Source organism: Carassius auratus, chromosome 26, assembly GCF_003368295.1.
Source record: "Carassius auratus strain Wakin chromosome 26, ASM336829v1, whole genome shotgun sequence".
Taxonomy (NCBI): Eukaryota; Metazoa; Chordata; class Actinopteri; order Cypriniformes; family Cyprinidae; genus Carassius; species Carassius auratus.
In genome coordinates this window covers 623612-642285 of record NC_039268.1, presented here as the reverse complement: position 1 = coordinate 642285, position 18674 = coordinate 623612, and the positions used below count along the sequence as shown (strand labels likewise).

Genomic DNA, 18674 nt, shown 5'->3' with positions numbered 1-18674 from the left:
ATAATTTGTCATCTTTAAACCATTTAGAAAACCTTGGCAAACACCCAGAACACCCTTCATGGCAACAACATCTTCAGAAAAGTATTTTTTTGTTTAGTTTCAGAAGTTGTTTGAAAGATTCAGGAGAATTTTAGGGAAAAATCACAGGGTCCCAATGTGTAAATGCTGTGATGGGACACCTAGGATCCTCTCACCTAGGATGGACCTTATCATTCATGCACACTGAGAGCCAATAAAAACTGCTGGGAGGAACCCAAGGGTTTTACACAAGGGTGGTTTCTTTTTCACTATAGAGGGCAGCACAGTGAGAAGAGAACACTGCAGTGCATTGAGAAACAGACAGAGGCAGAGATGCTTTGCCAGGAAAACACCGTTCACTATTGTAGTTTGACTTTTGTAGTTGGTGGAGTGCTTTTCCTCTTGCGGCAAATTACCACGCACATGCCGTATGGACGTTATGTGGACACAAAATCCCCCGGGATGATGGTCCCAGCCAAGGCAGGATGGTTCATTCAGGAACTGCCATCATTCCTTGTTCCTGTGCTGTTGTTTTTGATGACAGAAAGTTTGCCGGGGATAGGAAGACATTTACTGCTCTGGACCTTTTGCTTGCACTACTTTCAGAGGTAACTTCAGTGCTTTAATTAATGCATTAATGCCAAACACTAGCATTTCAAGCACACTGGCAAGGAACTTTTGTAAAAATGTTTTAGAGTGTTGTATCAGATTAACACACTAAACACTGTTTTGTTCTTGTGGTTTTGAGTTTTGCAATAGGGAAGTAAGTGGTGCATAATGTAATGATAATTAATAATAGGTGACAATCTCATATTCAATATGCATATTCAATATGCAAAACTAAATATTATATATATATATATATAGACTATGTTTGAAATATCTTGTTTTAGTCTAAAAGTGTAAACTTGGAGAAACAGAAAAATCTTTTTTAACCACACCCGGGAAGATATTAAGTCAAAAGGCTTCAAAAGGCTTCTTAAGTCAAAAGGCTTCTTCACATGCAGCCATGTACACTGTACATTTCAGGAATGGCAACCATATTTAAATATGGAGTGAATCGTATAAATAAGTGTGTACGGAACAGAACACTATTTTTTTTTTAGGTTTATTTTTGTGTATTGCTTTTTTCTAGGAGGAACCTGGTCAAGGCTCGAACTTCTTTCTTAAAATGCATCATTTTATTTGTTATTTTGATATATGTGTCACTGTAGACATAATTCAATATTGCCCAATTCAATTAAACAGGACTGTGCTTGCATGCTTATTGCCTACATGAAAAATAAAAACAATAATAAAACAGCCGCCTTGGGCATTACCATAACGGCCGAAGAGTGAACTGACTTGCCAGACTCTGTACAGAATGTAACCTTGACTGCTTAATTGTCAGGTTGCTTAGATTTCAGTTCTATTTTTAGCCACATTTCTGATGAAAAATCTTGTTTTCGGAAATGCCACCACCATGTTACTGCAAGCTTATCAAATCAAGTCTCTAATCAAAACATGACATTTACTGCACACATATCCTGTACAGGTGCATCTCAGTAAATTAGAATGTCATGGAAAAGTTCATTTATTTCAGTAATTCTACTCTAGTTTCATAATTTGAGTTGAATTACTGAAATAAATGAACTTTTCCACCACATTCTAATTTATTGAGATGCACCTGTGTAAGTCTGTGGTGATGTAGCGTAAGAAAGAATACAGCGATTTGTTGACTGAAAAAGCAGCTAACACTTTTCCTTGAAATAAACATCCTGCCACGAACAAAACTGCAACGGTGCAACTGAGAAAACTGCAACTGTGGTTGCCAGGTCTTTACCACAACGTTTGAAGTTTTTCAGATTGAGCTTAAATGTACCGTAAACTAATAACAAACAAAAGTTTATATTTCAATAATTGCTATAATGATAATACACCGACCTACTGAAGTACTATAGTCTTTTAGGCTTGCCTTTAACATACAATGACAAGCACCAAAAACAGTGGTAATGAAAAGCGAAAACATGAATTGACCTAATTGTTCTCTCTTCCATGCAGTTACACAGTAAAAGGCGAAGGAGACAAGCTAAGCTGAGAAAAAAAAACGCATTAAACAAAGAGCATATTACAAAGCAGAAAACATATCTGATACAACTCAAGGAAACAAGCAGCCTTCTTTGAGTAAACTGCCCTTACTGTTCTTTATAAAAAATGATAATAATAATGTACACGGATCACCATGTGCTCTCATTTCCACATTTATAACAGACAAAAGACTACACACTGTGTTACTAATACACACGACACTTAAACAATGCAGTAAACATTCATTACAGAAAATAAGAGGGAAAAAAAGCTATCACACAGAGATTTGTTTTTCATGTAAATCATAAGATTGTAAATTATAAGATGACTTGTTCTTTTTCACCTGCAAAAACTTTCAACTTAACACTAATTTTCTGTAAAATCATGGCATTATGAAGTGCACAGTTTTAAGGAAACAATGCCATCGACCAATTCTCCTTTTTAGCATAGCATTTTCACCTTTAAAATGATTTTTACAAATGCCTCTGTGTCTCCTGCAGGACTTTTGTGTACTCCCCACAGACTAAAGGCAGGCCGTCTCCTCTGTACATTGTGGTGAGCGCAGTGAGCTTCTGCTCTGTGAACGGATTTCTGCAGGGTCACTACATGCTCCACTGCTCTCAGTACCACAGCGAATGGCACAGAGACACACGTCTCATCACTGGTACTGTACAAGCTGCTGATACAGCCTCAGATGCTTTTGATCAACTACATGATTCATTTGAATGGAGTCAGTGAATGCTGCTGTAAAAACACTCAGCTGAAATGAATGTCCCTTCCAGGTTTGTTGATGTTTTTCACTGGCATGGCCATCAACATCCACAGCGACTATATTTTACGAAACCTGAGGAAACCAGGAGAGGTCAGCTATAAAATCCCTAGAGGTCAGTGTTATGTAAAAAAAGGAAAATTATGTGGGGGGGAAAAGTTAATAATTACTTGACCACATAGTTATTAGATTTTAATAAATGTTAATTTTACAAATATAAATGTAGTTAGTGTAAATTAATATAAAAAAATTTTTTATTTAATATATATACACATTATTCAAATGGATTTAGGAATAATTACACTAGAAAAATAAGAAGTTAATTAGAACACTTTTTAAAGTTAGAATGTTAGAATTATGACTACATATGTATTATAATACATTTTAATTCTACATTTGGAATTTAAGTTAGAATTATTATATGTAATGAATAAAAAAATTACTAATAACATATACTAATTTATAGATTTAATTAATATGATATTAAATTAAAAATTATAAACATAATAATTTTAAAAACACCTTTTTAATTAATAAAAGAAAATCATTATGGGTCTCAAAAAAAAAAAAAACCAAAAAATTCAATGAACTGTGGTGTGTTGTTCATGAACTGAGACAAAGATTTGTGAATAGAAAGGATTAAATGAGCCGTGACTTTTAGCCTGTCCAAGAGGATTTTGAAGCTGACTTATTATATAAATATGGCATATTGTTAAAAGTATTGATTTATTCCTGAATTGAGTTCTGCATTCAATATTCAGATTGTGTTCTCTTTAGGAGGAATGTTTGAGCTGGTGTCTGGTGCTAACTTCTTTGGGGAGATTGTTGAATGGTGTGGATACGCTGTGGCCAGCTGGTCCTTTCCTGCTTTCTCCTTTGCTCTATTCACTATCTGCTCCATTGGGCCTCGAGCCTACCACCATCACAGGTGCTGAACCAACTGGACTTTTCTCCCAAATCTACTGAGGTGCCTTACATCAGCACACTCAGATATGAAGGCTGTTCCAAAATACTGCCTTCTAAAGATAACTGCTTTAGATTACATTGTCTAATTATAAGCAGAATTGACTTAAAACCAGAAAATACTGATAAAAGCATGAGCTTTTAAAACCTGCCTAGAACCGTTTTATTTTAGCAGTCTAATTCAAATATAGCACTATTGTATTTTTATGTTCTGATTTTACTTTAATTTCTGTTAAACTTCACATTTTGCACGCTTTGTCACTTATATTCGTTTTTCTTATGCTTATATACTCTTATTAATTTTTATTTATTAGTTATTTTACACCACAAGTTAAACTACATAAAAATAAGAAATGTTGTCTTGACAAGTACCTGAAATGAAATAGCTTTTTTTTTTTTTTATTGTTTTATCAATTTTTTTTCTTATTAGTTACACAGTAGGCACACAGTTACCTTATGGATTATAATAAAGGGTGTATGTTTTTATCTCATGCAAACTTGGAAGTAATTACCTTGTTTTCTTCACAGGTATTACTTGGAGAGATTTAAAGATTACCCCAAATCAAGAAAGGCTGTAATCCCTTTCCTGCTGTAATAAAGTCTGACTTTTGGAAAAACACAACCTCTCCAGCCACAGAAACAAGATTAAACACTGCGTTAATTAAGAAAGAAAGCTCAAGTTATGATTTAGTTACTACAAGTTCTGCTCACATCCACATCCCAGACAAGGAAACATTTCACAGACTAGATAAGCTGAACTAAATACATCCCTAAACCAAACATGCTAAAGAAGACTCATGAGTTGAACATCTGTACAAACTAGGACGTGTTTATCCTATGTGTTATACTACCGTTTCAGCTATTAAAATATTTCAGTTTGTTATGAAATGGTAAAGTGTCTATTTTTTCGTTAATGTTTTAGTTTTTTTATGAAGTTAATTTATTTTATGTCTATTTTTTGTTTCTTAAATGTATGTTTTTGTTTGTAAAGTAACGACCAAGCGGCCAGCGGCAGACAATGAGCTGATCAAAGCCTATGTTTGATCAATTTAGCCTTTTTTTTTAAATCATCACAACTTGCCTAAATTAAAATCTATAGATATAAAACAGTTCAAGCATATCAAAATGTTAGTTTATATATTTAACCTAGATAAATGTGCACTATTAGGCGCATAATCGTTTGTGTGGATAGCGGAAGCTAAAGTGCGTTTTGCAGGACATGGAGGCACCAGTGCGATCACTTGCATTCCTTGTAAAAAAAGAAAGATGAAAGTGACGTGACATTCATACTCAGAATTCATGCTCTGCATTTAACCCATCAAAAGTGCACACACACACACCGTGAAAACACACCCGGAGCAGTGGGCAGCGTCCGGGGAGCAGTTTGGGGTTATTTTATAACCTTGCTCAAGGGCACCTAAGTCATGGTATTGCCGGCCCAAGACTCAAACCCACAAGCAGTGTAAACAATTTAAAATACACTGTCATTTTTGCTCATAAAGGTAAGAGTAATACATTCAGAACCCTAAAGGGTCTCTTTTATTTGTGTGCACTCACAATATCAACATAACAATGTGCTTTTGTAAAATAAAGAAACAAACAGGGCACGCTTTCTACCATCTTGGTCTTGAACAGGAGCGCTACACAAAGATGAACCAAAACTCAGCGAATACTTGCCTCACATAAATGAGAAATATATCTATAGAAAACTCTGAATAACTACTTTAAAACAAAATAATTCTAATTGAAAACAAAAACTATTTTTTTCATTAAGTAATCCTTAAAGGTGCATTTCTTTCTAAAGTTGCGTCCAATGAGGAGATGGCTACTCAAGATTGTTAAAACCTCATTTTTGCAAAACTAACTAAAAAAACACTGCTTTATGAAATTACATTTATATTTTAATGAAGTATATACAGCAATAAACAACATGTAAACTGCAGATTTATTTGCGAGGATATCACCACATTCTCGGGAGACCAGTTGTATCTGGCAAGAAACACCAGATCTCGTGCCACAAGCTGCATCCGAAAATTGAAATATGCCGCCTTTGGAGGATGCATTTCAAGGTAGGAAGGCAACAAGGCACGTCCAAATTCAGTGTTAGCTTCAGTTCCTGTCTCCTGAGATGCCTTCATCTGGATGATTTGATTTTGCCTTTGATATCCCACAATCCTGTGCATTAAATTCTGTGACGGTTAAGACAAAAAATTAAGATGGCATCTGAAAGTTGCAGCTGGTGGTCAGTTTGTGTGTAAATGTAAGTTTTTTTTATCAATGTTTTCCATATCCATATCATATATCAAAAAAGCTCTTTATATTTAGCTGTAGATCATTAAACCATTACTCTTTCTCAGAAGCCTGTCCAAAATTTGTTTCATGAGGTGCCTTCGTGCAAAAACGCTACCTGAAAGGTATTTGCTTGATGTGAGATCTAAGTCACCTGCCTAAGTTTTTGGATGATGCCGGGGCACTTATCACATGCCTGGTTTATTAATAAATCATTCAAATATCTCTTTACTAAACTAAACACATGGTCTCGTGCTGTTTCCACCAGCGCTGAAAATCTTTTTCATCCCCATAACTGATGAATGTCTCAAATATCAAAATAAGGAGAAGCCTAAAAACAGGCCCAAGCTATACTATAAAGTTAAACTGGCCCAAAGCCCGGCCTGTATCGGTGTAAAGAAGTCTATCCAGGCTGAAATGAAGGGCTCTAATGGTCACTGTTCAGTTCTGAAGTCCATTTAAAGTTTTATTTTGAAGTGCTTTGGATACAGGGTTATTATAGATTAACCACATTCTTGTCTAATAAATGCTCAGTGAAATAAAAATGGCTAGTTCCAAATGCATTTTTTCTTTTTCATTTAGCTTAATGTACTAAGAAAACAAAATCTGAAATAAAGGTGAATAGAATATCAATATATGATCAATGTCAATATAATAGAATTTCTAAGACATTATACACATGAATAAAAATAAAACAACTAATTTACTAAAACTTTAAACAAAAATAATAAACTCAAACTTGGACAAGTCGTGGCATTTTTCCCCCTGTCGAAATAGAGAATTGCCATCATAAAAATAACACTCTCTTCTTGGGCAGAGGAGGCAGAGGAGCTGGAGATGGAGTTCTTCAGCAGTGGACTGGATCTGACCGAATACCAACCTCAGTGAACCAAAAGCTCCCGAGCCTACTCATGTCCGCAGAAATGAGATGACAAACATGAGTCCTGTGGAACAAGGGAAAGAGACGGTTCTTAGCAGTTGTCACTTTAATTATACATTTAAAGTGCTCTATTACACACTTTTATATTATACACTAATTTTGTACTTGATATACTAAAAATAATTATTTAGTACTTCTTAAAATAAACTTAAGATCATCTAAGTGTACTCAACTGCTATTTTGGGACACCATGAATATGTTTTTGCAATATACTCTCTTTGTATAAAAAAAAACAAAAACAGTTTTAGTCACTGTATAAAAGATGGTTCAAGTGTACTGCAAATGGAAACTTTTTTTTTTAAATATCAAGATTTAATATTAATAAGTTTAAAATTAAGAGGCTATTATAAAAGTGCAATTTAATTCAGTTAATGATTTAATTCACTTTGATGATCTTAAGTTTATCTTAAAAAGTACTAAAGAACCATTTTTATAATATTAAGTACAAAATTAGTGCACGAACAAAAGAGCACTTTAAGTTTATTATTTTCACCCGTGCCCTTTACTGGAGAGTGACAACTTGCCCCGGTCTCTCTACATGTCTCTCTACTCTCTACATGTTATTTCATATTTTCATACACTTCAGAACCAGTAATATGTTGTTTACCATTTTGACAGGTTTAGACGTAAATAGGCGGCCTGACAAATGAAATCTCTGTGGTACAATACATTTTTTTTAAAGGCCACTATTATTAATATGGTAAGAGTAGGCCTGTTTTTTACAAATGTAAATGCTGTCTTAATTATTTATAGTATATGATTAAGGCTATTGTTTTTACATTCATGCTGACTGGATAATACATTTTGGGTGATAATACCTGTTTATTATTCGAATAGGCGCGAACAAGTTAAACAAATTAATACACATTCATATTTTCCAAACAGAAAATTAATCAAATAGGCGGATTTAAATTTAAGTGAAAATGGTCACACCTATGTAGCACCAGCAGAGAGAGCTATTTACTCATGTTAAAGTTTGATTCACCAGGCATCACATTTGAGAGTGCATGCCCTTTAAAAATAATGAGCAATGTGTGGCCAAGGTATGGACAGAGAGCAGGGGGTTTGGATGGATATACTGCTTACAGCATATAACGCATTATACATTATGCAAAATTATACATAATGTGTCTCAGGTTGTTGGATGAACTAAGAATTAGCTTTTAGTCGAAGTCAAAAGCACTGATTTGATACAAAGCTAGCCGAGAACACAGATGGCTGACCGTTTATAAGAAGAAGAACTCTGTCCGTGTCTCATTCTTGTGTAACAAGGTGTTACTGCATTTTTCTTGCTTGCATAATGTTCCAAAAACATCTATAAAATGTAACGACAGTCTGCCTGACATGGAAGAAGATAAACATTCAGTTTTACTGTGCCGTTTGTATTATAGTCTGTGACTATCTTTTATAATGCCTGGAATGTGCAGCATCTGGGTTTTATCTGTTTAAAGACACTAATGACAACGTGTGGAGCTTTTGAAGGATTTGATACTCCAACATTAAAGGCGAGATCATTCCACACAGTTCCGATCCCATGGCATGACTGTAGGAATTCCTGGAAAACTCAATTGACTGCAACTTCTAGTGGAGGAGCAACAGCTTGCAAAAAGGTTCTAATAACATTGGGCTAAAATTTCCATTAAGAAATGAAAATGTTCTGTTGCAGTTTTTTCATGTTTTTAAAACGTTTTTTTCTTGGAACATTCTATTTGATCACATTCCAAATATTATTCAAATGTTACTTCTGTATGTTCTATGAACATTCTGAATCAGGTAATAACATTCAGAAACTGTCCTGACACATTTATAACTAAGAAATTGCAGGGGGAAAAATAATTCCATGAATGCTCTGACATTTAAGCCAGTTTGTGTGCTAATGTTTCAAGAACATTATGAATGACTTTGAATGAATATTCTATCAATGTTACTGGAAGAACATTGGAGAGAACCTCATCAGAGTGTTTGCCATAGTTCTGACAATGTTCCCTGATAGATTGATGCACAACTAACAACTTGGTTTCCGGAACATTTAGAAAACGTTAGTTCTTGTTTCTTAGAATAAAACTCTTTGAAATCATTCTTTGATACTGTGTGAAGATCCTTAAAAAGTGTTACTTGTTTTCATAGAAGAAGAAAAAAACAAGACGAGTGAGAGAAAATAATGGCCAAATTTTCATTTCTGGTTGAACGTTTCCATGAATGCAATCTTCTGTGTTCTCTGTATGAAGTGGGACTGAAATATCCTTCACAATACAGCATTCCCACTCATTTCGACACCAGGCCTCCTCTCTAATTAGCCTGTGTGGTAAACACACTGTATTTGTTAAAACAGGCCAGCGTCTCTGCAGTTCCCATGAGAATTTGTCCTCACACACACTGTTACTCCACAAGTAATCCCACCGAGAGTGTGCCAGGTTCCCCCACAGTGTGTGTGTGTGTTAAGATGACAACTATACCCAAGATTACTATAAGATGTTAAATAAAGATAAATGAGAGGGAGTGTCTGTCTCGGTTTTTTTGTTTTTAGCCTGCATTCATGTGTCAGATTCACAGTCGTAACAGATCACTACAAAGTCACTTCTCAGAAAACATGTGTCAAAGTCATTCCTGGTATTAAGGAGATTGTTTATTTCCCAAAAGTTAGCGGGGTGCTTTATTGCATTTCCATCTCTCTTCAAACAGTTTCCAGTCTTACCATGCCATGAGGAGACAGAGAAAGAGAAAGGGAAGCTTTCGAAGGAATGACAGAGGGGAGTAACAATTGAAACTGGCTATATACTGGCTAGCTCAGGGCTATATGTCAGTCACCTATCACACACACACATACACGTGTAGTCAGTGTGGGAAACTAGTTTGTTACAATGACACACCTAAACTACCCCCCCCCCATCCCATTCTAATCCACCAATCAGCAGCGGTTCTCTCGGGGCATGTGCAGACACAGATGTCCTGTTTACACCTGCTACTGACAACCAGATCAATTCTTCAATTTCAAAATACTTCAATACATGAAGTACTGCCAAAGCATTAATACAAACAGCTTTGGAAACCCATTTCTGCCAAATAAGGAAAAATAATAATAATAATCATACTTTGGCCAATAATAATTATGACCTAAACATTTTAAATAATGAGTAATAATTATAAGATAGTATAATTATAGTAACTAACTAACTAATAATAATGAGATAAAAAGTAAAAATTATGACATATTATGATACATAATAATTTTATATTATAATAAATATTATGATTTAATTTTAATTATTAAAACTCATAGTCATCATTTTGACTTAGTTGTAATTATGATACAATATTGACTAATTAGGTTATGCCAAAGCATGTTCTAATGTGGTGGAAATGGGCCTCCATATAAAAAGAAGTGACAAAAATAGTGTTAATGATAAAAAAAAAAATTATAATAAATGGGTTAGATGCCGGTATAATAAAATAAAATAAAATAAAATAAAATACAATACAACACAATAAAATACAATAAAATACAATAAAATACAAAAATTTAATATAAAAACCTGGACTTCAGGGATATTTTTGTTCTGTTTGTTTTTTTGCAGTACCATGAAATGATATGGCACATAAAAAAAGCAAACTATTGTTGGAAGATTTATGTGTTACTCAAAAAGTCCCTTTGTTTCCAAGTGAGCCATTTTTGGTTGCCAGATTTTATTCCACCACACAAGATCCCATCATCACAACATGTCACATGACTATATTCAGAGTCCACTCTTGTGTGTGCAAATGCATGTGTGTGTTTGAGTGCTGGTTAGTCAGTGATGTTGCAATGTTATCATTTTGACTACCACTTTTGAAAGACAGAAGCCTCTGGTTATATATCCCCATGAAGAAATGAAGAGTGTGTTTGTGTGTTGGCAGGGTGTGTTCGAGTGTAACACCTGGTACTGCAGCTTCTCCATCATTACTTGAATAGACTGTGGGGCAATTTCCCTGATGACAGCAATGACTTACATCCATTAGTGAGAAACCTTTCTTCCTTCTCTCCCACTCTTTTCCACTTTTCCCCTCTCTGTTCTTTTGCAGAAAATTTTAAAAGGGTAATGTGCCTAATTTTAATTTACCTGCAAGCAAACAAGGAAACCCCCCACCATCACACACACACACACACACACACACACACACAGGTACTAAAAATAGTGAAAATACTTCTGTTTTGCTAAACAAACAAAAATGTTATGTTACTCACTAGAACACTACAGCAACAGCCTAGTGTAGCCTAACTGCAGACTCATCTGAATCACGATAACAGTGTGTGTGTTTGATGGACACACCTTTTTTTCCAGGAGCTTCTGGTACGTGATGTAAGAGAGGATGCTCTGATGATGTCGTCACAGGTAGTAATCGTTTGGCGGGAACAAATGAATCGCAGTCAGTCAAACACGACTCTCCGCTGTTCTAGGAAGTGAACACCACTGCTTGACTAAAACGTGACTTATCATCACCTCATTTTTGGATTTGCATTAAAATAAGAAACTTGGACGAAAACTGTTCTTCATTATGAATACCACAGAAATGATCACAGGTGTGGAGATCTGTATGAGTGTGAAAACCTTGATGCAGTGTGCGTTTGCTTGGCTGTACATCTGTGACTCTTGACTTTTGGCCACTTTGTTTTTGATCTTCAGAGGGACTGAACAGGTCAGAGTGTTGCTTTCTCTTGTGCGTGACCCACATTCCACATTCACTGCAATAGCATGTGGTTTATCAACAGTTTGCACCGTAGGGTGAGATCAAATACACACAAACAGCTCAGTGGTGCTTTCAGTCCACAGAGTGAGCCGGACTCTCAGCACTATATTCTCCATCTAAAATATTAAAATCAATTCTAGTATATTTGTACAGTGCTTTTTACGATACATATCAACGCAAAGCAACTTCACAGAAAATTAAGTTTCTACAATATTTAGAAGTAGTTTATAAGTGGTGACTACCAGTTTATGTGCATATGACGGGAATTTTCAGAAAAATTAATACAAGACATAGTCAACCAGACGATGAACACTATTAACAGCAATTATATATATATATTGTAGAAAACAGTATCATACATATTAAATGTATTAATTGTTGTATCCAGCAGCTTCCCATACCTTTCTTAATAATATTTAGTGCTTGTTAAATATATTTTGTTATCTTTGACTCAATTTTTCCAATTTTCAATTTATCCAATATTCATATATTTTGCGCATAGGTTAAATTCACAACTTTGGGTTGAAACCATTGGCTGCATCCGAAAACTTAGGCAGTTGACTTGCTGCCTCGCTGCTGTATCGGGCAATGACTGCAACTTTCAGATGTCATCTTAATTTTTTGGCTTAACTGTCACAGAATTGAATGCTCAGGATTGTGGGATATCAAAGGAAACAAAGGATGCATATGCTGCTTTCAAAAATTGGACAGATAAATGCGTCTCTGGAGGCTGGAACTGAAGCTGACATTGAATTCGGACGTGCCTTGTTGCCTTCCTACCTTGGAATGCATCCTCCAAAGGCAACATTTTTGAGTTTTCAGATGCAGCAATTGTGGTAACAACCTAACAACTGTCCAGGTAATGTGCCATGGCGTGGCTGGTATAAACACAAGCATTGACTACCATTGCCTGAAAAAACACCTCGTGTGAACATAAAAACTTTTAGAGAAATGTACGTGTTTTTTAGTTTGCAATTTCAGTTTGTGCAATTTGAAGGGTAATGGAAAGCTACTGAGAAGACCCTAGACATGCCTCGATTAGGCCATTCGTTTATGCAACAGGGAGAAACATAAATAAATGCTCCTATAAAGAAGTCTCTGGCTTGTGAAGTAATCTGTGGTTTTCTTTTGCTGTGATATCCATGCGGCATGCACTGACTGAATTAGACATTAGATTAAACTAAACAGAACTCATACTGTAACCTCTTCTCTAATAAGTCCCATGTGAAGTATTTAAGTAGCACCATGTACTCTATGTCAAGGATATGACACCGTGGGAAATATCTACATCAGAGAAACCAATCAGACTGTTATCACTCTGACAAATGACACAGCAGTTACGCCTCTCCAGATAAGCTAATCACTAACAGTAAAGCCTTAAAATCTAGAGCGTCTTCCATCGACCGTCTGTTTCATCACACACTTCTTAAAACCAAAGATCCAGCTTTTGTTTTTAGCTCAGATAAAAGAGAATTAAAAAGCATGGCACAGAAATGTTCAAGATAAAGGCCATATTCCCTCTCTCTGTTGTTTTTATGAGCTCTCTTAAACACTCTCATGTTTCAGAGTGACTGAAGGAACTAAAGAGGAAGAAGGAGTGTATCACTGGGTTTGTGCTGCATGATCTGTGCATGGAAGTTTGTGCAATTTTATGACTTTTTTTTTTTTTTTTTACCATTTATGCATATGCTATTAGCATATGTGTTTAGGTTTATGTTGCTATGCAAACAACGAAGAAACACATGGGTCTTTTATTGATACTTGAAGTGTAAAATTAACTTTATTTATGTCTTCCACCATAATGAATGGATGTTTTCACTGACATAATATGTTATTAGCACGAAAGCATGTGCTTTTTATGTTTCTTCCCTGCTGAAAAAAACTGCATATGCTGGTTAGGAATGTTTTGACGTTGGGATTCTGGTTTATGCTGGTCCTTTGGTGGTTTATGCTTGTCCTATGCTGGTTTATGATGGTCCTTTGCTGGTTTATGCTGGTCCTTTGGTGGATTATGCTGGTCCTATAATGGTTTATGCTGGTCATTTGGTGGTTTATGCTGGTCCTATGCTGTTTTATGCTGGTCCTTTGCTTGTTTATGCTGGTCCTTTGCTTGTTTATGCTGGTCCTTTGCTGGTTTATGCTGGTCCTTTGGTGGATTATGCTGGTCCTGTAATGGTTTATGCTGGTCATTTGGTGGTTTATGCTGGTCCTATGCTGGTTTATGCTGGTCCTATGCTGGTTTATGCCGGTCCTTTGCTGGTTTATGCTGGTCCTTTGCTGGTTTATGCTGGTCCTTTGGTGGATTATGCTGGTCCTGTAATGGTTTATGCTGGTCATTTGGTGGTTTATGCTGGTCCTATGCTGGTTTATGCTGGTCCTATGCTGGTTTATGCCGGTCCTTTGCTGGTTTATGCTGGTCCTTTGCTGGTTTATGCTGGTCCTTTGCTTGTTTATGCTGGTCCTTTGCTGGTTTATGCTGGTCCTTTGGTGGATTATGCTGGTCCTATAATGGTTTATGATGGTCCTTTGGTGGATTATGATGGTCCTATGATGGTTTATGCAGGTCCTATAATGGTTTATGCTGGTCATTTGGTGGTTTATGCTGGTCCTATGCTGGTTTATGCTGGTCCTTTGCTGGTTTATGCTGGTCCTTTGGTGGATTATGCTTCTCCTATAATGGTTTATGCTGGTCCTTAGGTGGATTATGCTGGTCCTATAATGGTTTATGCTGGTCATTTGCTGGTTTATGCTGGTCCTTTGCTGGTTTATGCTGGTCCTTAAGTGGTTTATGCTGGTCCTTTGCTTGTTTATGCTGGTCCTTTGCTGGTTTATGCTGGTCCTTTGGTGGATTATGCTGGTCCTATAATGGTTTATGATGGACCTTTGGTGGATTATGATGGTCCTTTGGTGGTTTATGCTGGTCCTATAATGGTTTATGCTGGTCATTTGGTAGTTTATGCTGGTCCTATGCTGGTTTATGCTGGTCCTTTGCTGGTTTATGCTGGTCCTTTGGTGGATTATGCTGGTCCTATAATGGTTTATGCTGGTCATTTGGTGGTTTATGCTGGTCCTATGCTGGTTTATGCTGGTCATTTGGTGGTTTATGCTGGTCCTATGCTGGTTTATGCTGGTCATTTGGTGGTTTATGCTGGTCCTATGCTGGTTTATGCTGGTCATTTGGTGGTTTATGCTGGTCCTATGCTGGTTTATGCTGGTCATTTGGTGGTTTATGCTGGTCCTATGCTGGTTTATGCTGGTCCTTTGCCAGCACATGACCAGCATGAACCAACAAAGGACCAGCATGAACCAGCATCCCAGCGTCAAAAAATCCCTAATCAGCATATGCTGTAAAAAGGATTGATGACAAGTCAAGTCATTTTTAGTATAAATGTATTCAATTATCAGTTGATTTTTATATATGTTAAAGTAGATCACATGCACAGACCAGGAACATGAATTATGAAAGAAAATATAGCTAGTTGTGATTATATGTTGCACTGTGTTAATAGCCCGTAAAACAACTTAATGTATATGTAAATCACAATCAGTATTTATTAGTCTGTCAATAATCTATCTGTCAATGCAACTGCAGTATGAATTGCTGCCTAAAGCCTAAATGGGAAGGCAGCTGCTCTTTCTGCTATTATTTCCCTGTTTTTTTCCCTCCCTCATTTTATTTTGCACATTCTTCAGTCTAAAGGAAAACTGGCATCACCATTTCTGAGTTCCCACACACTCTTGCGTCTCTGTTTCGCTGTCTCACACACACAGTTGAAGGCTGAGTCATGGTACGGAACTAATTATTGTCTCTAAAATGCGTCTGCTCCGGGTGTGGCTGCCCTGGGAAAGTCTTTCTGCAGGAATGGGCCACTGTTTCCTCAGGGTTTGTGAGTTTGTGTGTGTGTCGTCTACTGAGTTGGTGTGTCTGTGAGAGCCATTTGTTAGTCTGTGTTTAGGACGATGTGTGAGTGCACATGGCTTTTTAAGATCTGACATGTATGCTAATTTTACAATGGTTCTGTTCTAAAACCTAGTGTACTTCCTTGTTGTCTGCTTGCTACCTGATGAGGCAGCGTCCTAACAGACATGAATCTTCAAAAGTGACGATTTTGAAACACTTGGCAACAACTCAAACAAGTAGAACCATTTACATAGTCTGACTCACAGTTGAGTTTGTCGTTAGCATGGTGCTAAGCAAACAGAGCCACCAAAATAGATAAAAATATGGTCTATTTTTATTGATACATTATGTATGACCTTGATTTTTAATCAACATTTCTCCCGCTTCCTCCATATCTAATGATGTTTCCACTGACCCAAGCGCAATGCATTATGTGATTGCATTATCAATGAAAGCCTTACAGTTTAGCCAAACTGAGGCATTATTTTGATTTCAACTATTTAAAACAGTTTTTGTTTTGGGAATGTGTCTATGCTATCTTTAAATAGCATTAGCTCTGGGTTTTGAGCCAGAGCTAATGTTTTTGTGGCTAAATTTGAGTGCAAGCGTCTCTTTGCATGAAATGCTTTGTATTTTCCAATCTTCTGCTCTGGGATCACTCTCCTTACAGTGCAAACACACACAAATCGGTTTCTAATATGCTTCCAGAGAACAAATGACTATAAAAACTCCTTTAGGAAGCTCATGTTACATCACCTCAGCGCTGGCAGTTAAACGCGTCGCTGTGTTGTTCTGAAGCGAACATTGAGTTCAGCAACCGTGACAAATTTGTTAACGTGATGGAGCCATTAGTGTTGCAGAGAGTGGCCAAGTCAAGTTTCAGACTTTCCTTCAGCCTAACCCATTTCTTGGGCTTAGAAGTCAGCGAAATGGTCATAGTTGCTGTACTGATGTCAGCATTTGCTGCAAACAGGAGACAAGGGGTCAGTTAAAGTAACAGTCCAATGTGTTTATGGATTTGTCTATATCTGGGCAACTATGGGACTTTCACAGAAAGCATTTGTTCTGCTTGCTGTACATCCATTAAAATGTAAAATGAGACACTGGGCCCAAAAAGCATTTGGACGCTTATGCCACTTTTAAACATGAATGAATGTCATCGCATTCAAAATGTCAAACCAAGCATTATCTGTGCTGCTAGAGCTTTTCTCAGAACTAACTTCAGAAGCCATTGTTACATAAAAAGTGTTTTAGCAACTGGCGTCCGTTTGATTTCCAGTGGATGTATGAAGTCACATGTTCCACTGATGTTAGACAACCAGAAAGTTCTACATTTCAAACTGACAGTTTTCAATTGTCAAACATTTAAAGGTTAACCTTACAGTGGGACTCGACACTGATTACTGTCAGGCTTTCAAAATCCTTCTTCACTTGAATTAAAATTATTATAATTTCATTTTTATGCACAGCTACCACAAAATCAGCCTTGAGCTCCTCAATATTTTTAGATCATTCTGAGGTTAAATACTATGGAGCCCTGCACATGACATGCACGAAAAAAAAGAAAAAATCCTGGGCACGATTTACTAATTCGTTCCCTCAATGTGCTAAAACATGCACACGATTACTGTTTTGTTCCCTCGATTTGCTAAATCGTGTGCTGAAACAAATGAGTTAATTGTGTGCACAATTTATAAATCGAGGGAACGAAATAGTAAATCGTGCACACAATTTAGCCTACCATTGTTTTCCTGCATGCCATGTGCGGGGCTCCGTGAATACAGATTTAAAATCAACAAGAAGTAGCAAATATTATTACAAGAAATGTCAATCAGATGTATTTTGTAACCCTATAACTGTAAATGAATAAAACTTTTTTCTTCTCTGTAGCTGTAATTGATTACAGTTACATTTATTTTGTAATTTAATAATGTAATGCTGTTACATGTAACAAGTTACTCCCAAACACTGGTTAAGATAAATGTTAAAGTATGACCCCTAAAATCACAAGTGCACCCCTCCCCCGCAGTTACTGTGGTCTAGAACTGACACTGTCTCCAAATACTCTCTATATGTGTCAATTCAGTGGTATGATTAATTATTAGAGCATTTCGGTCATTTTAACTCCAGTTTTGCATGTTAAATGCTTTAGTGAATCAGTCCTGTTGAGAAGGGGTCACTGCTTGGTTTCAAAGAAAAGCTGATTGGAGGTAGATATCTAGAAGAAGACGTTCTTTGTGCGATGCCTTTGCAAACACGCGAGGCAAGCACGTCTCATGCCGTCTATTTTGGTGTGCATCTTCGGCTTTCCCACGACAGCAGGGAGAGACAGCGTGAGGGGCTTTCATAACCTCTCTCACATGGTCGTCCGCCCCGCTGCACTCAGCTGAGCGTCTACACTCACACAATGTGGACCCTGTTGGGATCAGTTATGGCTGTGTCCATCATGTCAGACATCAGACCCAGGGTTACATTACGGTGCATAAATAAGGAAATATTTACACTTACGCTATTTGCTACATGAGTTACATTGATACACTTATTCTTTAAATTCCATATATCAGCATTTGAATTTGCAAAGAACAGTTCCCGCACTTTTTGACCAATGAATTTGCATGATTGTTTCATAAGTAGCTTATGATTACTGGATAAGGATTTTTTTTTTTTTTTTTTATCATTCTAATTCATATTAATGAGTCATTGAATATAATTTGTGAACCCAAATTAATCATTGAAGTGACTCAAAATATTACTCACTCACAAATCATACTTCTCTTTGGCTTACTTGTATAAGCAAGTTTCACCCTATTCAAGATTAATATTTATCCAAAGAAATATTTTACACAATACATTTTTATGACTCTGTCATGGAATAATGGACAGCTTATGACTAGTATTCACACCACAGAGTTTGCCTCACATTATAGATATATTATTTGATAAATGTTTTATGGATACAAAAACCCAAACTTCCTTGAACGGTTTCCAAAAAGAAATCAATT

General features: G+C 36.4%; 1 protein-coding gene across 1 annotated transcript; it reads left to right on the top strand.

Moving 5' to 3' along the window:
- The first annotated feature begins 319 nt into the window (after window positions 1–319).
- LOC113044741 (3-oxo-5-alpha-steroid 4-dehydrogenase 2-like) lies at window positions 320–4673 on the top strand. Its single transcript, XM_026204919.1, has 5 exons — window positions 320–626; window positions 2586–2749; window positions 2868–2969; window positions 3632–3782; window positions 4346–4673. The coding sequence occupies exons 1-5, from the start codon at window positions 352–354 to the stop codon at window positions 4410–4412; spliced, it is 759 nt and encodes a 252-aa protein (XP_026060704.1). The 5' UTR covers window positions 320–351; the 3' UTR covers window positions 4413–4673.
- Window positions 4674–18674: the final 14001 nt, after the last annotated feature.